Source organism: Trachurus japonicus, chromosome 24 (genome assembly GCF_045865225.1).
Source record: "Trachurus japonicus isolate A0001 chromosome 24, Traja_1.0".
Taxonomy (NCBI): Eukaryota; Metazoa; Chordata; class Actinopteri; order Carangiformes; family Carangidae; genus Trachurus; species Trachurus japonicus.
The window spans coordinates 5311780-5334963 of NC_140930.1; the positions used below are offsets into that span (position 1 = coordinate 5311780).

At 41.2% G+C, this 23184-nt stretch overlaps 2 protein-coding genes across 2 annotated transcripts; both read right to left on the bottom strand.

The window, feature by feature from the left end:
* Window positions 1-362: 362 nt before the first annotated feature.
* LOC146961214 (hydroperoxide isomerase ALOXE3-like) lies at window positions 363-3962 on the bottom strand. Its single transcript, XM_085770548.1, has 10 exons — window positions 3865-3962; window positions 3100-3272; window positions 2763-2906; window positions 2389-2592; window positions 1867-1953; window positions 1543-1709; window positions 1343-1464; window positions 1114-1214; window positions 671-841; window positions 363-559 (listed from the first exon to the last, which is right to left on the bottom strand). Exons 1-10 carry the CDS (start codon window positions 3941-3943, stop codon window positions 380-382), a joined length of 1428 nt encoding a protein of 475 aa, XP_085626674.1. The 5' UTR covers window positions 3944-3962; the 3' UTR covers window positions 363-379.
* Window positions 3963-8981: 5019 nt separating this feature from the next.
* LOC146961215 (hydroperoxide isomerase ALOXE3-like) lies at window positions 8982-10788 on the bottom strand. Its single transcript, XM_085770549.1, has 5 exons — window positions 10621-10788; window positions 10352-10473; window positions 10123-10223; window positions 9323-9493; window positions 8982-9192 (listed from the first exon to the last, which is right to left on the bottom strand). The coding sequence occupies exons 1-5, from the start codon at window positions 10752-10754 to the stop codon at window positions 9013-9015; spliced, it is 708 nt and encodes a 235-aa protein (XP_085626675.1). The 5' UTR covers window positions 10755-10788; the 3' UTR covers window positions 8982-9012.
* Window positions 10789-23184: the final 12396 nt, after the last annotated feature.

Sequence of the window (23184 nt, forward strand, 5' to 3'; positions counted from 1 at the left end):
CTGAGGTTGAACTGATCTGATTCGTCTTAACTAATGCTAAACTCACAATAGCTCTGTTTCAGAAATAATATGTAAAGGTTTTATGTCCTGCAAGTCTGGAGCAACAAAACCAACTACAATTAAGTATACTAATGCTGAAATCATAAAATTCAATTAAGATAATTAACATTATGAATTCCCACATTTTACCATACTATAAGCCCACTCATCAAAAAGGCAGCCATAATACAGTCTTGTCACATGATAACTACTGTAACAGTCTATAACACATCACCTATTGTACGTATAGTTAAATTCAAACCCTAACACACCTCCCAGCATGCAAGACAGGTGTTACGGATACAATCAGCTAAACACAGTATGACTGCCTCAGATTTTCTCAAATAGTTATACTGTTCTCAATTTGAGCAGGGTCCAAGTACGTGTAGGGCAGTTTAAGGTCTGAGTTTCTATCTACAATGTCTTCACTGAGAGAGGACAGCTCTTCTTGGAAATCCTTGATTATCTGTTTAGGGTCAGATTCATCGAATCGTTCCTCAGGGTAGCAACCCAAGAAAACCTGAGAAAGTGAAAAAAACAGAAAAGTGGATTGATACAGTGTTTTGTAAAACAAAAAGGCAGCATGGGTAGGCTGTTATGATTGTACGGCATTCAGTTATCACAAACTTACAACATCGCTGTATTTTTCTGACAGCATCTGTGTCATTCCTGCAATGTTGACACTCTCTCCAACATTTGGGAGGGTCTCCAGAATTGTTTCCATGCTTGACTCCCCTTTTGTGGTTGGTGCAGGTTCGTGCAGCAGGAGTGTGCCATTGGGCACCCAGGAGTTGTAGTCAAACTAGAGTAAAAAGCACAAATATGTATTACTTACATTTGTTTTTATTTATTTTTGTATTTTGTCTTGTTTCATATTATAGTGTTGTGGCATATTTGATGGAAACCTAATTTAATCAGCTGAGTGTACTATTAAACAGAACAAATGAAATTGCAGATTCACACCACTGTAATGCTCAGCTAATATCCTCCCAAGGGTTTTTATTAAAAGAAAACATGTTATTAATGAAAACTTAATCAAACATCACTGTATATTCCTATTTACTCTTGACTCACCTGTCCACTGTTGACAGCAGCATGCTGAGCTGACACTGTGAAGATCACCATGGTGATGAATTTGATGACCTCCTCTACAGTATGAAAGCATCCTGGAAAACCTGTTGGCAACACCACCGTTATCAGTTAGTCTTTGGCATTTACCACCTGCATGGAAAATTTCACGTTCCTTTAGCCGAATGTACATTCAGATTGTGTTAATAACTTGCACAAGAGAGTGATTAAATACCTAAGTCTCTGTTTCTCAAGAACCCATGGGTGAATATCTCGTTGATCCAATCTTGCAGCTCAGTGTCCTTTTGGACCTCACTGTCTGATGAGTAATAGTGCTCCACCATTGCCGTCACAAAGCTGGTAAACACAAAACAGTTTGATTTTTGATTTTATATATACAGTTGCATCATATCTGATATCCAAATAAAAAGTTACCTGTTGATGATGTTCCACAGCTTCAGTCCATCATCTCTGTAGTAGTAGTTGGGGATTGACTCCAGTCCTCGTGCAGTGATGTTCTCTGGCAGACAGAGGGAGCTGTAGGTCGTTTCAGAGAGGCCTCTTCTCATGAGCTCCATCATCCCATCATATCCAAGGGAACTCTGATAATAATTACACATACATATTTTCCATCAGACAAATTGCCTTTGGTAAAAAAAAAAAAAATAATTGAAAAAAACGTTCTACAGGAAAAAAAAACAAAAAAACACAAGGAACTTATTTTGAGTAGTCAAAAAGATGAATGTTACAGATTCTTACCATTCTCAAAACCCCGTTATCTCCTAACAGAGATTTGCGGCCCTCGGTGTTGATGTAGATAGTGTACCGACAGTGTGGAATCAACAGCTGCACAGAAAGAGGGAACAATGTCAAAAATAAAGGAAACAGGGAACTCCTGTTTTACACCTGCTGACAAAGAGTCCTGGCCTCTGGTTTGCGGTGAATTAAGCTTAGAGCATATCACCATATCATCTATGCATAAGTACTGTAGGTGTAATTCATTTCTCTAGCATATATGCTAAAGAGTAATATTGTTTTTACTGTTTGATATGCTAAGTTAGAACATAAAATGTATGTGAAGTCAAAGAGGCCTAGAGGTTTAAGGTACTCAGTTGCACAATTTCTACCACTTGTTAAAATAACAAGGAAATACAATACAGGGCAGTGTCAGTATCCTCTTACTATTAACTCCCATTAAATACATAAGATGTCTACCTGAACCTGAATACCTGAAAATTAAAATAGTGCACCAGCTGTATAGTTTCTGCTGTGTAGTTATACCTTGTAGAGGGGATGAATCACAGGGAAGCTGCGAAGAGTGGCCATAGTAAAGACCTCGGCCAGAAAGTGAGTCCTCAAGAGGTGATGGACTGCTTCATGATCCATGAAATCAACATTCTTGATGAACATCTTGGCCAGCAGCCAGTCTGTCTCTGAGTCACTGGGCAGGAAGATAGGATTGTCCTCAGAGGGTTGTTGATGCAGCTGAAATGTTAACATGAAAACATACATGTTAATTTGTATATAAGTAAGTAAAGTAGGGCTTCTCAAAACTTAGGCACTATGGATTTTAATGCTGTGTAACTACGTCAGTGATTGTAATGAAATGCATACAGTATAAAATATGATCACTGATTTCACTGTCAGTGAAATACCTGTATGGCAATTGGTATCAGTTTGTCATCTGGGTTCAAGTAGAACAAGCAGAGTCCAGCTGTAATATTCAGCTGTTCACCATTGTACTCTCTACCAGGTATTCCATCCATCTTCTTTTGGTCATAGATGAATATCTTTCCGTCCTTTATGTGGAGGAAAGTCAGACAGAAGACGTGTTGAAAGCATCAAGAGGTGGCACATATTTGTAAGAAGTCAAGAGAATGTGATTCAGGGATCCAATGTGGCATAAATGCAGACTTTAAATGTACAAGTTGTCTTCCAGAGCAATCACTATCCATTTAAAGCTATCTAAAGCTCCTCTTTCCCTTTCCTTACCTCCATTTCCTCTTCCAGAGAACAATCCTCTTCCAGGAATGGCCTAACCATCTCCTCAGTGACTGGGAAGTTTGGGGGAAGCTTTGTGCATTTCTTGATCATAGTGGGATTGACTCCATTCAGAAACTGGTATCCAAAAAACTCATCTTCTTTCCAGTGCTCTGTCACGTACTCTGAAAGAAAGGCAATTGTTGCAGTCGCGTAAAACATTTTGGCTTTGCATACACTTTTAACTGACCTGACCTTTTATTTGGCAACAAGAAAAAAGTTAAGCTTGAATACAATTCAATGTTAGTGCTCTTATACAGGGTTAGGTTGTGGCCTTGCAATTACTGTTTTTGTTTTGAAGTAAGGTGTTAAACATGCAATAGCCTATGGAATATTTGCCTCCCCCCTCTGGCAGTAAAAGTAATTACACAAACACTGTTGACACATGCTTAATAGCCACAAAGTCTCCTGTGCTGTAGTTGTTCTCCTGAATGCTGAGTTTATTTTCTATCTGGAGATTCAAATATTTTCTGGATTTTTTCTGCCATAATCTTAGTTGCTGTAATCTCACTTTCTCTCAATCTCTAGGCTGGTTTCTCCCCTCTTCAGCTCTGGCAAAGTAATCATTGCTGGTCAACTTGAAATATATTGCCAAAACTGTAGCAGTGCAGGGATGTTGCCATAGAAACAAGCTTTAAAACTTTCAAAAACTGCAATTTATCGCTATTGATGCAGTTTAATTAGCATTGTGTAAATTTGTTTGGAAATCAAATCTACCTGACACTGTTGTGCTCTTGTACCAGAAGATGTCTTTAATCTCTTCAATGCTTTTCCATTTTTCCACAGATCCAAGCATCCCCTTAAGCTTGAGTTCAACACCACTGAGAAAGGTTAGAAAAAAGTTTAATACAAGTCAAGATCAGGAACAAGGAAAACATGATAATATTAGAATGTGATTTAATATTTATATGGACCCACGTCATTGTTTCTGTAGTAGACGCTTCATCTGATTTGGACTGAGAGTAGCGGATTTCATCAGGGAGGTCAGTCTCATCTTCGAAAGTGTTGATGTGGGGTATTCCTTCAGTCAAAATCCTCCATCTATAAAAACAACAAACAAAATTATAGAGAAGTTTGGAAATGATCTGAGATCATGAGATCATCTCCTGGTTCGCACTGTACTACTTACTGGTACAACTCCCTTCTAAGTTGCAACTCTTTTTTCCGGTGGGCAATCAACATGGGGTGGTCTTCTTCATAAACCTTCATGGCTATGTGGTAAAAAGAACAAAAGCAGTCGAAGTACATTAGTCTTAGTGACAAGACAAAATTGTATGACATGTGATATCTATAATATACTATATCATTTGGAGAACTTGAAGCAGACCTCTCCCTCCTCTCAGCTCCACCATGTCTCCCCTGCGGATCCACCTATGACAGGGGAAGAGGATGACATCGTCGTCTGGGGTTGTCACCACTATTTTGGCGCAGTACCATGCGTCCCCTGGCAGAATGAGGTAGGGATCTTTCTCCACTTTGACCAGCAAAAGGTCCCCCAGAGATGCACTGATTTTCATGGTGTAGGTTCCTGTCTGGGAATTGACATTAATATGTCAAATCAACACGTGTTGACATTCATTCATAGACATTTGTCATTTATGTACGTTGGAATTGAGATAAAGTCATGTAAAGGTTTCTAAAAAAGATCTTAAACATACTTAAGTGTATACATAATGTTACTGTGTAGCATTTAGCCACATTTAAACTAAAGCATATAATGGTATATTGTTCAACTGTGTGTGAAAAAAATATGCCAAATTTATAAACAAAAATTATGATGATGACCTATGGGTAGAACTACTTCATCCTCTTATGATAAACAGATGGCAGACTGGATGCCACGGTCTCAAAAGAAGTTTAATGAGATGGTACGGGTGGGAGCTGGCTGGTTATAGCCTACTAACTTCAGTAAAATTGAAGCAAAAATAACTAGAAGACAACTTTTATCAAGAAAAGGAAAGACGATTTCACTTGTTTCAATATTTTTCCTATAGTTGTAAATAAACAGCTATTAATGCTAATGTTATCTACAAAAGGTGGATATAATATTGTCAAATAAGTCATTCACAAACAATCTATTCTAGACCTTACTTGAGAGTTACTATATGAACAATGTGCAACTGGATTCAACTTACTGTCCCTTCAACGAAATCCGGGCCAAAGTTGTCCAGCTCAAACCGCTCACTCATTCCATCTTTTCCGAATAAGGTGACAAATACGTGATCCCATGTTCCTGCATATGGCACATTACCTGTTGCCACCTCTATCTTGTACTCAGCCATGGTCACTCAGTGGATGTTGCCTGGAAAAAGAAAAAAATGGAAATGTATCAGTTGCAGATTGAATGTTCACATACCCTGCCAAGATAACAATGACAGTTTTCATTGTTCTGTGGCAAAGTGAAGAGGGCCCAGGCGGGGTTTGAACCCACACCTCCCGGGTAAGAGTCATGCGCACTTGCCAGTCACCCAAAGGGACATCCCTTTGGCCAAGTAGCCAGGGCACATGATCAATTGGAGGCATAGTGACAGGAACCTCAACTGTCATAGTTCACACAAACAAAGATTGCTAATACTGAACTTTGTCTAAAAATACCCTACGTTATTACATGTTAAGTGTTCGGATCATTAGCGTGATGTAGCCTCCAACTGTCGGTCAAAATGGTACACTCACTTACCCTTATATAATCACCACAAAGAGGGAAATTGGCTGAAGACACCAAAACTGTTTTTTTCTATGTCTGTGGGGATTTCGAGCAAGTCTCAAGTGATAGTGCAAGGATCTGCGGTAATTGGCATTTTTTGTTTTTGATTTCCTTTCTCAGCCCTGGAGGTTGCTAGTACCACCTGTCCACATGTGGACAAGAGTACAACACACTGTCATTAAAAGGCAGCTCTTAACTACTACCTATAGCTACTTGCCATCTGCCCTTTTTTTTAACTTGTAATCCCTCAACCACAATTTTGACATTTGAGACCACCTCCCCCACTGTAACATAAGAGGTGCTGAAGCTTGTTTTTCTGGGTGTTATATAGCGCCTATAGCAACAGAGCCTCCAGGGACAGAGAGCACATTTAAAATTGCATATTTGGACTTGAAACTGAATGTTCTTAAACCAAACCTGTCGAGGCAGAAGGCCTCCCACCCTGAGCTTGATGCTGCTGGAGGTTTTTTCCTGTTAAACGAGTTTTTCTTCCTCACTGTAAATAATTCAGCTCTTGACCGTATCTTGTAAATTACTTGAGATAATGTGCGTTATGATTAGGCACTAAATTGAATTGAACTCTGAGAAATGTACATGGTGATTATTATTTCTGTATAAGGAGTCATTTACATAAAAGTAACTGCACTTATGTGCGTCTTCTAATAATTTGATAAACAGTGCCGGGGGGCTGTTAGGTTTGAAATTCTTTTTACAGATTGATGTGTCACTGGCATCCTCATTGTTACCCCGAATGTCTTTTCTGTCCTTGTCCATGTCTGTTTACACCTGTTGTTATTTTTATGTCAAATTTGGTTTGATTGGTATGAAATGACCTTATGCTACACCTCTCAGCAGCAACACCACCCCCACCCCCCATATGCTGCAACTTTGTCTAGTTACATCCTGCATACATGATTATTATTACATGAAGAGTGTGTAATTGTAGTAATTAGCCGCAGCACATCATGCAGATAGAAGAGTTAAGGCTGTTTTGACCTACCTTCTCGCCTTAAAGCTGCAGTTCCAAGGTGTCGCTCTCTCTGAATTTTTCCTCTCTGCCTCTTTTATAGAATCCCCCCACTCCAGTTATGACGTTTTTAGTACCTCCCCCTCTGTATGTTAACCTGAGAGGTCATGAAACTTGTCTCTCTGGTTTTTAGTGTCTATACTATAGACACTATAGTTTCTGGGCCTTTAGGGATAGAGGCTACTTTTGTACAAAAACATAATTTTACCTAGGCCCTAAAGCACTGAATTCTTTGCTGTTCCTTTTCTTAAAATAATCCTCCACAGTTTTGACCTTTTTTAAGACCACCTCCCCACTTTACATTAACATAAGGTACGGGGAAACCTGTGATTATGTGCTTTAGCTCCCATGGGACCAGGGGTCACACAGTTATACCAAAACATGATTTCAATGTTAGCCAAAAAATAAAAATGAAATAACCTGAATTCTGAGAAAAATCAATTAAATTGCTCTTTATCTTTTTTATAGTAGTACCTCAACCACAATTTGGACCCTTTTGAGACCACTTCCCCCACTGCATGTTAACATAAGAACTGGTAAAACGTGTGTATCTGGTGTTTAGTACCTTACAAGGCCAAAGGGTGTATGCACCACGTTTGTTCTTCAACATAGTTTTAATCCCCCAAGCCAAATACCAAACAAAAACACCTTGCTAACAATTATGCTGGGTTATTCAATAAGCATGTGACAACTCTGCATCTATGACAGTGTATTTCTTGTTTCTTCATCTTCACTAGTTCACATCTGTAAGGCCTAAATGGTTGTTGAGAGTTACATCAAAATACTAATCTAAACCAAACAATAGAAAAAAGAGAGCAATACGCGAGTGCATACTTGTGCCAAGGCTAGAGATAATTTCTTTTTTTGATAATAACAGGTTTGGTGATGATGGGTTCTCACTCTCTGAGTGAATTCACCTGCTCTGAATTGCTTTCAGACAAAAGCAGCTTTTGTTGTCAAATCTTGTTTAAGTCCAGACTTCTCAGCACAGTGCGAAGGCGGACATACAGCAGACAGGTTTGTTTACCGTGTGGCTGCAGAATCGAGTTACAATTATGTTGACCACTGCAATGAGATCAGATAACAGTGTATACTGTGTCTTGTTTCCACAGCTCTTTTGAAGGTCTCTTCAGAGATGTGCTAGCCATTGTTTACCCAACCACAGTTGGTTTTCTCTCCCAGTATTTTACCCTGCAGGTATCCAGTATTTACAAAATGTTAGTACATTCTCCTCTCCTTTAAGTCAGTCAAGTCAGTAATGCTCATAAGAGGGGTGGCAACAACATCAACAAGCATGGCATCCAACCCACTTTAAGTAGTTCATTCAGGTTTACAGTATCAGTCTAATTGACTACAATCTGGAAATGAATCAAGACCTGTTCCGTAACCATTGTGGGGCAGGAAATCTCAAACCAGATTCTTATCCTGTATGGCCCCTTGTGAGTTACTGAGTAAATCTTTTATTTATTTATTTTTTACTTTTTTACTTTTTAAACTGTATCTCTAATAAGTATCCAGCATACAGTATACTGAATTGTTGATTCAAATGCAGTTTTAATTTGAAGAGCAAACAAAGCAAATTAATTGTCACCATATTGATGGAACTAACCCCTGCACAAGCATGTACATCATAATACACTCTCTATACACACTACTGAATACATGTTATGCACACATTGTTATACCATATATTTTTGTAATTTTTATAATATGCAATTGCATCAAACAACGCTAAGGACTGGTGCTAATTTCTGGACCCATTTTTAGCACAAGTCATTACTTATAATTATTACTAAGTTGTCACGAGTCACGACTTACTAGCTGCATTTTGCAATTCTGTCAATTGATACAGATCATGTGTCAAAGCTTGAGAATTTGCAACACAAACTTATCATTTGAGTTACTGTGTTTCTCAATATAGGTCCATGTTATACACAATGCAATCAAAGATAAAGGATTCCAACCATTTGCCCACATAACATGAACTAACTTTTTCATCTCACATCAAACAACCCACCAACTGTTTTTTTTTACCCCCTCACTAACTGTATGTACCTAATATAAAGTTTAACACACACCACACCATGCAAAGCACATGAAGCACCCTAACGCTACCCCTAACCTTTTGGGTTAGTTAGATAGTTACACTGTTCTCTATCTGAGTAGGGTTCAGATATGTGTAGGGCACTGCAAGTTGCGAGTTCCTTGTTGTGATCACTTCACTGAGTTGGGCCAACTCTGCTTGAAATTTCTTGATCGCCTGCTTTGGCACTGGCTCATCGAACTGTTCATCAGGGAACGTGCCCAAGGGAACCTACCAAAATGACAAAACAAGACAGCGCTGTCACGGTATTGTTGGTGTTCAAGCAATTTTAAAACACTTAGCAAATAAGGATGTTCTAATGGCCCTGCTTTACATGGGCAATTATCAGTTCTAAACTTACCACGTCAGTGTATTTGTCTGAGAGTATCCACAACATTGCTGCTGCGCTGACCGTCTGCCCGACATTTGGGATGGTCTCCAAAATTGTCTGAATGTTTGACTGCCCCTTGCTGGTTGGAGGAGGTTTGCGGAGCAGGACTGAGCCATTGGGCAACCAGGAGTGATAGTCAAACTAGATGACGAAAGAGGGTGAAATATGTGTCACATTTTATTTTTGTATTTCTTGAAGTCTTTTTACGCTTTTAAGTGTCTTTGGCTTGGACGTTGCACCATCAGTATGCAGACGTGCTATTTGTATTCTGCATAGTGTCAACAAGTTTCACCCTTTGTTTGCCTTGTTTGTCCTCTGTTTGTTTTACACTCTGCAAATGTACTGCATGTTAAATAGAATTTATGGTGTTAGACAAGGGAACAAGAATGATAGACACCTTTGTCATTTAAACGAGCACATACAGTAGATCTGTTTGGGGCTGAAATGACTGATGTGGTCATTCTTGGAAGGATAGTATCCAGATGTAATTCAAAGGAAATGTTTGTTTTTTATGTCTGAAGGAAGCCATATGTTCTTTTGGCATTATGATGGTGGGGTCATGGGTTAACCTCTGAAATTACTCTATTGACATGGATATGATGAGCCTACAACGTATTAAAAATGATGACGATGCCCTATTAAAACTTATCGTAAATATAATATCAGATATACATTTTATATCTTTTGTCTTTTGTAGATTTAAAGCATTTGATTACTTTTCTTAAACTTCAAGATCTACTCTTTTTTTCTCCAAGTATTCATGTTTTTACCTGTCCACTGTTTACTGCAGCATGTTGAGCTGATACAGTGAAGATCGCCATGGTGATGAACTTGATCACCTCCTGGACAGTGAGAAAATCTGTAGGACAACCTGTTGGTAGTACCGTCATTATCACTTTAGTTTTGATATTCACTATATTTGCAATATGGATCAATCATATAGAGTTTATTTATTTAGTACGTTACGTGTGTAAATTGCCTGAGAATGTATTCAAATACCTGAAGCTTTGTTTCCTAAGAACCCATGGATGAATATCTCACTGATCCATTCTTGCAGCTCAGTGTCCTTTTGGACCTCACTGTCCGAGGGATAATAGTACCGCACTATGGCCTTCACAAACCTGGTAAACGCAAAACAATGTGATTTTGAATTTCATACTTGTATTTGTATTTGGAAAACAAAAAGAAGCAGTGCAAAGGGGAGCCCTCTGTACATGTAACTGTTGATTGTCAAATAGATCATATTCACTGCCTAAATGAAAATGTACCTGTTGATGATGTTCCACAGCTTCAGTCCATCATCTCTGTAGTAGAAGTTGGGGATTGACTCCAGTCCTCGTGCAGTGATGTTCTCGGGCAAACAGAGGGAGCTGTAGGTCATTTCAGCATAAGCCCTTCTCATCAGCTCTGTCAGCCCATCATATCCAAGTGAACTCTGAAAAGATGATAGTACGTAATAATTTAAATATGTAAAAAACAAACAAACAAAAAAACACAGTAAATGTGGTTTTCAGTGCTGCTATTCATGGATATTGCTATTTTAAAGATCCTTACTGTGCATAAAATCCCGTCAGATCTAAAAATGTACTTGCGAGCCATGGTATTTATTTGGAGCGTGTAACGGACGTGTGGGAACAGCAGCTGTAAAGGCAAATAAGTTCAAATAGATATTATATATTAGAATCAGTCTGATGTAAAATTAGTGTAATCTGTTAAACTGTTATCATCATATCAAGTCAAATAACATACATTTCAAGGAAGTGAGTACAACTGCAATTGACAGTAAAAAAGTCAAACATATATGGAGCACTATGCAAAAGCTGTGGACACTTGAAGGCTTTCAAAACTGATAATTCTGTGAATATTTATTTATCAATAGGTAAACTTTATACTAAGTCCAAAAACTTAATCAAAGCAGGATTTGCAAGCAGCACCATTTCTACTTTGTTTTAGGTGCTCCATGATGTTGCGACCAAGGCTCTGTGATGGCTAAACCAGCAGGTCTTGTTCTTCGTGTCCTGAGGAAGATAGCTCCTCAAGCCTCTGGCTGTATGCTCAGCTTTCTGCTATTGTGTGATGTATATCTAAACTTCTAAAGTGCCTAAAACCTTCCTGACTCCACACAAGGTAAACACTAAATTCTAAAGTTGTATCTCAAAACACCAAACAAGCACCAACTGTGTAGCTCTACAGTAATTCCTGCAACTAATAGTTATACCTTGTAGAGCGGATGGATCACAGGGAGGCTACGGAATGTGGCAACAGTGAAGACCTCTGCCAGATAGTGAGTGTTCATGAGGTGATAGACTGACTGGTGAAGCATGAAATATGCATTTTTAACGAACATCTTGGCTAGGAGCCAGTCTGACTGAAACCAGCTGACAACAGACCAAAACCAGCTGACAACAGACCGAAACCAGCTGACTACAGACCGACAACAGACCGAAACTGTAATAATGTGTATTCTTATTTAGGTATGTAAGCACACGAAGACCCAACTTGGTTGCAATAACTTCTGTTTACTTCCTCATTCTTCCTCTATTACACTCCTATCAGGTTAACCACAACACTGGTAACATACTCCACCTAGTGGTAGGAGTCATACATGCACATACATCACATCTTTCCCTTTTAGATTATTCTCTATAACCACTTTACTCATCATTTTCTAATGATTGACTTAACATTTCACAGGTTAATAAAGTCAACACCTGCATACACTAAAACACCATGAAATACTGTTATGAGTGCACTTTCTAATATTATATATTTCCAAAACTGTGCAGCCTCTAATTTCAACCAAAGGTTACTTTACAACTCATATCTAAAACAATGACAGAGAGAAAAATCAAAATAACTCAGGGATGTACAATAACATTACATGCTTATAGTCTCTACTGGTTTAATGGAGCAATGTCAGTCTGTTGGAACAACATCTGGAGTTAAGAACAAGATATAAGATTGAGCTCACTGACCTACATGAAGTCCCAGAAAAATTCCACGAGGTTCGGACATCTTCTGGACCATCATAGGTGTCTTCTTGATGACACTTTCCCTGGATAGCCTCTGTTCCCCTCTCTGGGCAGATACCCATGAAGTGCCTGAAGTCAGAGTAGTCTATGATCAGAGACTGGATGAAAAACTATAACATTTTGGAGTTTAAAAGAGGTAGTAGTTTTCCAAAAACTTCAAGTATCAGCAACAATATTAAGTTTAAGTACATTTCTAAAAAGTCTAAAACATCTGATAGGCTATATGAAACAATAAAAATGAGATGCTTACCAGGCAGTATCAGGCAAGGGCTTGCACAAGGAATGAGGGTTGACTCAATATCAGCTGTGGATACACACAAGGTGAAAAAAAACAAAACAAGAATCAATAATCAGAAACAGTGAGAATAACCTAGAGGTAAAATGAAGTATCCTCAGTTAATCTGCTCTGAATAAACAGATGGCATTCACTATTTAAAAAACACATGGCAAGAAAGATAATATAAACTTACATGTGAAGAAGGAGCAGCCCTGTAAGCTTCCCTCTTAAGTGTGCCATGAGCAGCTCAACAATGAGAAGGGCCGTCTCTTTATCTCCACTAGTAGAGGACATCCTGAGCATCGTACTGTGTTAAGGCTCTCCCACACTCCTCCATCCTGAGTTCCAAGATACAAAGCACATTTATGTCTGTCAGTAACTCAAAATGAACATAGATGCATACTCAGTGCAACAACCTATGACTGAATGAAGATTATCCATTTTCATTCAGACTCAACAGAAAAGTAAAATAAAACTCACCACAACCATCTCAGAAACTCTATAGATGCAGGCTAAATATCTTCTGGCTCAACAACATGCTCTTACGTTGCTGGTCTCGTCTAGTTGTGCTAATGTCATTAAAATAAAATTTTGCAAAAGTTATTCAAACAGCTTTATCAGCCTCACTGATCAGTGGCTTTGAAAATCACAAACTCTCTAGCTGCCGTCTTATCACTCTCACCACTGTATCCTAGCAACAGCCACTGCTGTCACATCGCTAGCATAAAATGCTAATATCAGAAAAAACGTTAAGACTCTGTAATTAATAATAAAAAAAAAAGCTGTAAATTGATCCTATTGTTTTGATCGGGACTACTATGCATCCTTGATCGCTGATCCGAGCTGACATTGTCCTCTTATCTACAGTTAAAAGCTATCTCGGAGCGATAATGCTAACGCTAACGCTAAAGTTGGTATCGATCATCTTTTCACATCCTATTTGTGACAAAAGTACTGGTGTTAGGTAGAGCTAACATTCCCACGAAATAAACTGGTAAAAGCCTGTTTAATAACCTCGGAATGAACATCAATTGGGTACAAAGATTAGATATGCTTAGGCCTACCTGATATTGGCAAAGGTATCATAACCAACGTTGTGGCAAAATATCTCGGGTCAGTACACGATTGTTTTATTCTGAGAAACAGTGTTCTGTTCTCCAAGTTGCGCGATGGCGAGTTTGGAGATGGCTGGCTTGTTGGTGAGTCAATTAAAATCCTTTGTAAAATAGGCCTAATTATTTACATTAAAAACAAGAACAGTTTCAGATTGATTCTTCTTTTTTTTCACAAGGTGATAGTGCATATCCCCTACACCCTTCCTCATGACACCTGTTCTCAACCCGACCACTGCTGGAGAGAACAGGTACAACGAGGCCCATATTCGCACCCGGAATATTGTGGAGCGCACGTTTAGCATCTTGAAGAGCAGGTTCCGTTGCTTGGATCGCACTGGCGGAGCACTACTGTACAGCCCAGGCAAAGTGGCCCAGATTGTAGTGACCTGCTGCATGCTACATAATATCGCGAAGCAACACGGGCTGGAGCAGGATGCCATGCCGGAGGAGAACGCCGACCTGCCCCGCCCTATGAACACAGTAAACAAGCGCTGTGTGCCGCACACACACGAGCTCAGCAAGCCCAATAGTGTAAATGTCAAAGGTTACTTTATTTATACCCTCAGGAATCCTGTTTGTGAATCACATTTATGACATCAATAGACAAACAGCACAGCACATGCAACAGGACATACATATAAAGTGGCACAGTGCATGGGGGAAGAGATTATAATGAATCAAATAAAAACCGGCTCTCAAGGTTTCTTCCCCAGGTTAAATGTGACGATGGCTGCTGGGATAAAACTATTTTTGTGCCGCTTAGTTTTACAGGCTGGTACCTTGAGCCTCCTGCCTGATGGGAACAGCTGAAACTCAGCATTGAGAGGATGGAGCCAGCTATCTTCTGTAACTGCTTTGTGGGTAGAGCTGGGCCTCACTAATCAGCCTACTCGCTCATTTCACTATTTGGTTCAGGCAGCAAATCTGTGAATTCTCTGATCGTCCACTGAACAAACGTGGCGGTTACAGGTAAAAATGAGAAAACATGAACGATATTTTTGTGTGAATAATATTTATTGTATTTAAGAAAAGGGGGTGCTGCCCAACATTTTAATAAAAGTCACTTCAATGTTCTATTAAACTATAGCTATGCACAAATGAAAATCAAAGTCGTCCAATGAACGGCGGTTCTCAACATTTCTTGAAAAAAAAAGAAAGTGGTGTGAAATTACTTACAAATTCCAACACAATTCTAACATATCAGACAATGCTCAGTCTCATTACCGCAAAATCATAGCAAAGAAACATTGCCTCATAAAATAGGCCTATATTATACTACAGCTCATTTGTGACAAAAAAAAACAACAACAACAAAAGAGAACGACAATATCTCGTTATCTAGCTGTAGCCCATTTTACACAAAATAAATATTCTCAGCAATATAAGAGAATTTCGAACGTTTTATTTTCCTCTTTTCTTCAAAGGGCCCGCTGGCTGCCTTTTACACAGGTGAAACTTCCCAACCTTGTGCACCTCTCCTCCCTCTCCGGTCCCCGGCTGCCTGGCTGTCTCTGTTGGACTTGACCGGCCCGCTTCTACACCTGGATGGAGGGTAGTCATTGCCTGAACACCGGCCTGCAGTCCTCTTGCCACAGAATCGACAGCCGTGGTCAGGGCTGATACTGCGCTGACCAGGTGCCTGCAATGGCCTGGGTGTCGCGCCTGACCGCCCGTGCCAACGATGACGCCGCTCGCATCTCCTGGGCAATTGTTTGGAGAGCTGCAGACTGTTTTCTTTGTTCCCGCAGCAACTCCAGATCAATGGGCCTCATTCACCAATATCTTCTTAAGAAGTTCCTTAAGAAAACCCTACGTCAGATTCATCAACGCGTTCGTAAGCCTCAGAATTGTTCGCAGCTGTGTTCTTATGCCATCTCCTCGTAAGTTGAGGGCGTGTGCCAGGTGATCTTAATTAACATATGATTAGCATAGGTAACTGCCCCATCAATGCCCGTAAAAGGGCATGAGACTGCAGGGCCGTGTGCACACAGAACCCACAGGCACTGAGCAGAGAAGGTGAACTGAGAAAGAAAGTTGAAATGCGCAAATGAAAATCTGGGAGGGAGCACCAGACTGCAAACGTAAAAAGAACTTGAGTAGTGAAGTGGCGCTACTGCGGCAGGAATGAAACAAAGAAACAAACGAAAGGCTTATATTTAGTTTATATTTTTATATTTAGGCTATATTTTGTAGCGTCAGCAGTGGATGCAGCTCTTCGGTTGTTATCAGAGAGACCACACTCTCACGTGTGCCATCATAAATATCATCATATTATCACATATGAAAAAAAAACAGTTGTGTGTAGTGTAAACACTTACAGTAAGTGCACTGTTGCAGCCCGGAAAAAAAAAAAAATCATATCGGCAGCTGTATGCCCCCCCCAAAAAAAGAGAAAAAAACAACAACTGATATGAATTAAGTGTCTATAATGTTTTTTAAGAGACTGCAATGATTTGTCTATTATTATTATTAATATATATGATTATTAAAAACATCATAAAAGATAAGAAAATAATTCTTATTCAAATCATATAATATCATACAACTGCAGAACAAAAGAAAACGCTATACTCGGTTATTTTTGCAGAAGTCTCAGCACCTAAAAGTGCGTAAGTATACTCCTGACTGTTCTTAGATTTTGTTCTTAGTTAAGAACAAATTCTGGATAAGAAAACATTCATGAATGCCACAATCTTCGTAAAAACTTCGTAAGTAGGACTTGGTTCGTGAATGAGGCCCAATGTCCTCTGGAGCCTTTTGAGGCTCTTCAGGGGTGGCGGCTGCTTTGGGGGGCTGAACTTCTGATGACGATTCTACATAGAAAAAGAAATAATGTTTTTTGTTGGAGATTTGACTTCATAGACATTGAAGGTAGGTACATTGATTTTTGATTTTCATTTAGTAAATAAATATCTTTTCAGAAAAAATGTGTTTTATTATGCGCCTACCTTGTTCTGCTGTAAGGTCCAGGTCCAGTGTGTCAAACCCGGCAACTCCAGTGATTTGCTCTTCACAGAACGTCAGCTGCACCTGCTCCTCAACGCTGGTCAGAGGCATCTCATCCACGGTGCCCCCGCCTGTTTTATTTGCAGACCTTTTATTGTACGCCAACTTTTCTTTTGTTCTTCTTCTGATGTCCTGGTTTCTTCGTTTAACTTCATCCACTGTTCGCCGGTTTTTTCCGACAGTGTTCACTTTTTCACCGATCTTCTCCCACACGGCTTCTTCCTCTGCGCGACCGTCATATTCCTTTGTTTCAGCTCACTGAAATGTTTATTCGCTTCCTCCACCAACACCTCTAATTCCAACGGGTCGAATTTCACTTTGCGTTTACGTTCACTCAAACTCGCCATGCTGAAAACCACGAAACACGCTAAACCCTCATTTAAATAGGCGTGTCTCAAACACCTTTGCACCTGTTGTCATTTACGCAATCACTCTTAGTAAATCACCCGCAAACCGTGGTTCAACCCCACACGCAAATCTCTAGATTGCGCACGCAGATTAGTACAAGCAATTTGGGATCTTAGTAAATCCGGCCCATAGTGTTAATGGATTTCATTCTATCCCCAGATGTTAAACCACAGTCATTCTGGCACTTTAATGTTAAATTGCTACGTGATTTTAATTTAAATTTTTCTGGGCCTATTGGAGAACTAGGAAACATGAGTTTCCTTCTCTCACCCAGTGGTGGGAAGTTGGAAAGGCCCAGATTAGAGTTTTCTGTCAGCAGTATACAGCCGGGTCCACAGTGAGAGTCAGGAGGGCAGTGCAGCAGCTGGAGACGGAGATCAGAGACCGAAGCTGTCTCTGTCTCGCAGGCTGACCAGCACAACCAACAACTGCTGGAGTCGAAACGACACGAGCTGAAGTCTTTCCTCCAGGAGAGAGCCAAGGGAGCTCTAGTCCGAGCTCGTTTCACCACTCTCCAGGATATGGACGCACCGACCAGTTTCTTTTTTAACTTGGAGAGGTCGGTGGCTCAGAGGAAGCAGATGGTGTGTCTTCGTCTCCCAGATGGGAAACTGACTACAGATCCAGCTGAGATGAGGAAGCATGCGGTGGACTTCTACACAGACTTGTTCAGGGCTGAGAGCTGTGATGCAGGCGCTGCTGCGGAGCTGCTGCAGGGGCTTCCTCAGCTGAGTCCGGGGGACCGGGATATCCTGGGTGCGGGTTTAACTATGGAGGAACTGAGCGCTGCCGTGTCACAGATGGCATCTGGCAGAGCTCCAGGATTCAACGGTTTGCCATCAGATTTTTTAAAGCATTTTTGGAGTGTGTTGGGACAGGACTTGTTGGATGTTTTTGGGCAGTGTTTTAAAGAACTGCAGGCCTGTGGCCCTTCTATGCACGGACTACAAGATTTTGCGCAAGGTTCTATCTAAATAGACTGAAGAACTTTCTTCAGGTGGTGGTTGGAGCGGACCAATCCTACTGTGTCCCAGATAGGTCCATAATGGACAATTTGTTTTTAATGAGAGATGTGTTTGATGTGTGTGAAAGGGATAGTTTGAAGGTTGGGATAATTTCCATTGATCAAGAAAAGGCTTTTGATCGTGTGGACCATTCTTTTTTGTTTTCTACCCTGCATTCCTTTGGTGTTGGGGAGGGTTTTTTGTCCTGGGTGAAACTGCTGTACAGTGGGGCCTCTTGGTGAGGGTGGGGGGAGGGCTGAGCTGTCCAATACCGATTGGTAGGGGGATCAGACAGGGCTGCCCCATCTCAGGTCTGCTCTATAGTCTGGCGGTTGAGCCCCTCATTTGTAGGCTAAGGAACAGGTTAAAGGGACTGTCCCTGTCACCACAGGCCCCCCCTGTTATCGTTGCAGCTTACGCTGATGATGTAAATGTCCTGGTAGGGGACCAGGAGGACATTGAAGAGCTGCGGCAGAGTTTGGGCATTTACGAGAGGGCAGCATCGGCAAGAGTGAACTGGGGGAAGAGTGAGGCTTGCTTGGTAGGGCAGTGGAGGGGGGGTCAATCCCTGATCTGCCAGGGAACCTCCGATGGGGGAGCAGGGGTCTCAAGGTGCTAGGTTTGTTTTTAGGCAGCGAGGACTTTGAGAGGCAGAACTGGGTGGGAGTGCTGGACAAGGTGAAAGCTCGGCTGTCTAAATGGAAATGGTTGCTCCCTCAGCTGTCCTACAGGGGGAGAGCTCTGAGCGTCAACAACCTGGTTGCCTCGGCGCTCTGGCACAGACTGACTGTGTTGGTGCCACCACCAGGCCTGGTGGAGGAAGTGCAGTGGCTCCTGGTGGACTTCTTTTGGTCGGGTCAGCATTGGATAAGGGCATCGGCCCTTTACCTCCCTGTGGCAGAGGGAGGGCAGGGGCTGGTGGACATCCTGTCCAGGACAGCAGCTTTCAGGCTCCAGACGGCGCAGAGTCTGCTGTACGGTGGGAGACATGGCTGGGTTTCCACCGCTCTACTGCTGCTCAGGAAGGCGGGGGGGCTTGGCCTGGACAGGCAGCTCTTTCTGCTTAAACAAGCAGACTTGACTGGACTGGTACCCTTCTATAGGCCAGTGATCAACGCCTGGCACATCTTTATGGTCACACGGAGCCCTGACCTCAGGCCAGGGATGTGGCTGTTGGAGGAGCCGCTGGTTTACAACGACTTTTTTAGCAACACCATGGTCTCTCTTTCCACCACACTCAGGACTAAGTTCATCGAGGCCGGAGTCACCAAACTGGGACATCTGGTGGGGGCGTCGCTGGACCAGCTTCTGGATTTGTGCCTGAACACCACATACTTCCAGTTCAACGGCAAATTTTACAGACAAAAACACGGCTGTGCCATGGGTTCACCAGTATCCCCTATTGTGGCAAATCTATACATGGAGGAGGTAGAGAACAAGGCCTTGAACTCCTTTGAAGGAACAACACCGAGCCACTGGTTCAGGTATGTGGACAACACATGGGTTAAAATCAAAACCAAAGAGGTGCAAGCTTTTACCGAACACATTAACTCAGTGGACAAAAACATCAAGTTCACCAGAGAGGATGTCAAGGACAATAGTCTGCCTTTCTTAGATTGTGACATCCATATGAATAAGGACAGGAGCCTCCACATTGGGGTATACAGAAAACCCACACATACAGACCAATATCTACTTTTCGACTCTCACCACCCTCTGGAACATAAGCTTGGTGTTATCAGAACCTTGCAACACAGAGCTGATAACGTGCCCACCAGCTCACAGGCCCAAGGGGCAGAACACAAGCACCTGAGAGGCGCCCTCACAACTTGTGGTTACCCGGACCTTTGTGAAAACTGCAGCTGCTTCCAGAAAGAAAACCAGCAAAGTGGTAGACAGAGAGGACAGATGGTTTGAAAGAGGAGTTAAAGAAGCCATCTATGTAAAAGTAGAGAAACCATCCCTCAACAGGGGAGGTGGCCTCAGACACCACCTATCTCCAATTTACAATGCTGCCCTTTCATCCCTTTCCAGGAGATTCAACAATCTAGCCTCAAAGAACAACTACTGTTCACAAGTGGCAAGTGACTCCAACGACTGTCGTTATAACAACATAGGGCACTAACGAAGTCGAAACCAACTTTCCATCAAAGACAGTCACTTAAACGACTGTCGTTGGCACTTGGAGCACAAAAGGGAACCAGTGACATCATCAGCCTTGTGAACGCCCACACAAGAGGTTAAATAGTGAGTCTCCACACCAGATAGTTGGACCAGTCCCAGCCTGGTCAGATACGTACATGAACTGATGAAGCCTCTTGGATGAGAGGTGAAACGTCTTCCTAGACAAATAACTAAGTCCAGTTGCTTTCGATTTAACCTCCTTTGAAGTACTATGACCTGGGCAAATGAGAATATGCACCGGCATGTTGACAAATAGTTGTGAGTGATTTAATCTATAAAAGTATCTAAACTGCCTGTGTTAATCTGACTCATTCCTTCCTAACATGATGCACAACTTCTTTCCTCTGTGTGGTCATAAGCTGAATTGAATATAAATATATATAAATAAATACATAATATATATATTTTATGTCTTGTCTGTATATGATGGTCAATATTTACCTGTCATTGCATATTTATTGCTAATTTATTGCATATTTATTGCTAATGCTAAGCTTCTCCAAGATGTTTTCCGTGTTGCGGTTTATAAAGTTTATACCCACAGTCTGAGTGCTAACAGCTCTGCTCATCCAATCAATCATGTTGGGCAGCTTTATCATGGTTCCAAATATGTAGATATCCTCGATGACCTCAACGGAAAGAATCGCCAGGCACACGACCTTCCACTTCTCCCACGAGTCCATCATGTAACCAGCGGTGAACTTTATGTCAGGGCAGACAGGTTCTCCTGAACCCGAGCTTCTCGTAGAGAAAATTCTGTCAATTGCGTTGAGAGACCAGTTGACCAATTCAATGATTTTAAATTTGGAGAGCAATGCGGAGAGAGGCTCCCAAAGTTTGAGACAAGACAAGACGAGACGTGAGAAGCAAAGCAGGGAGAGGGGAGAGTGGGAGAGATGCGTCCGCCTTCGTTGAGAGCAGGAAGAATGAAAACAGTGGATTTGGCAACATCTCGTGGCCATAGTAATTATGACAGGATGGACAGGTCAATAAAACAGAAGAAAATGACAGAAGGAGGAGAAGTGTTCGATTCCTGTGTGAAACCTGCAGCTTTTGTTGCTTGTTTAAACAAATTTAAACACGTTGTGATTATTGTCTTGTCCTAAACCTGACCAAGCCATGACTGTGACTACAGTGATAATGATGAGGACAATATTGATCACAATGATGTTATTAGACAAATTAAAGGGATAGTTCAACATTTTGGCAAATTGGTCCATTGCCATAATCCCTATAGTCATAGCAGTATGTTCGTTACCTTTAATTGTCAGTGCAAGCTATTTTTAGAATGGCGGAGCTGCTCAGAGCTACGCTACAGATTGTTACGCCCCAGAACTTCGTTGGCCCAAAGGGCCATAACAGCTGCAGGGTATTTAACTGGCCAGCCCAGGTGAGCCTCGTTTGGCTGATTGAGGCCTGGGTGGAGCTGTGGGGGAGAAGGGAGAGAGAGACACACAGACATGCACACACAAGGCCGAACCCCTTTTGGGCCGTAACAGGAGGCTAATGGGATTTCTTGGTTTCCCTCATCAAACTCATCAAATACACAATCCAACAACTCCACAACGCTCTGGTGGACAAGTTGTGACCTGCACATTCACCACGCTATGAGATAATAACACAACGTTACCAGACAGAGTTGTTGTAGAGGTAAATACAGAGACTGCTTGATGAAAAACTGTCCCTGAAGGCAACGTGCATCAGCTGTTTTGCATGAATTTACCTTGAAAACAACTCTGTCTGATTTTATTACTATGAAACATTTAAGATATAGAGGCCAAACAGAAATTGGACTAAAATATTTGACAGTATTTCCTTTTATGGTGTTTAAAGTTTGGGGTCACTGAGTCATCAGTCACCTGATGTTGACAAACACCATATGCTGTGTTTTTATAGTTCAAATTATTTACCCACATATTATTCTAAAAAGAAAAAAGAAACTGAGCCATAAGACACTGATATTTCAGATACAGGACATCATCATCATCAGTTTTTAAGTTTTTCCGCTTACAGTTTTATTGTGAAAGGTTATTTCCTGCAAAGAACTATGTCAGTCTGAACTGTGAGATTTTGGTTCCTCATTCCTTGTTCTGGTCCTTCATTTCGAAGGCCGTCCCAAAAGGGAGGAGTGAGGACATACACAGACACCCTTTATTTGTGAAATGAAACTGAAAGGTGACATCAGAGGTCATCTGAGACTTATCCACACACTGAACACTGTCACTGTCCAAAGATCCACATGGAGAAAATATCTCTATCTCATGTTAAAAACTTCAACAAATACACAAATGAAGACAGATTCTCCTTTGACGTAACTCATCTATGGTCTTCATTGGGAAAAAGCACCTGATATCTGACTTTCATTAGTGCACGGAACAAAGGAAGTACCTGCACCAAGAGACAGGAGCAGTTATATCAGAGATAATAGTTTGTCTGTGAAGCATGTTCCATTGTCGACCAGCAGGTGGCAGCAGTGACCTGTTGGATCCAAACTCCTGTTTATGGAAATCCAGCACACACATATAGACAGTGTATGAGTGAGTGTGTTCTTGTACAAGTCTCTGATGATGGACCATCATCATCACGCACTTAGGGCAGGGCCTTAAGGACAAAGAGTGAAAGTTGTGTGTGTTTAACAGCTCTTCATGCTGGAAGTTCTGAGTTTTGGCTTTTATGGATGTTGACGTCGTCGACTCATAACGAGAAAATCATTCAGAAATACTCAAGTGACTCAGCCCAAGGCTTCACAAACTAAATTACCCTTAAGACCTTTCTCTGTGTGGAGACATGTTTACAGAACCATCGT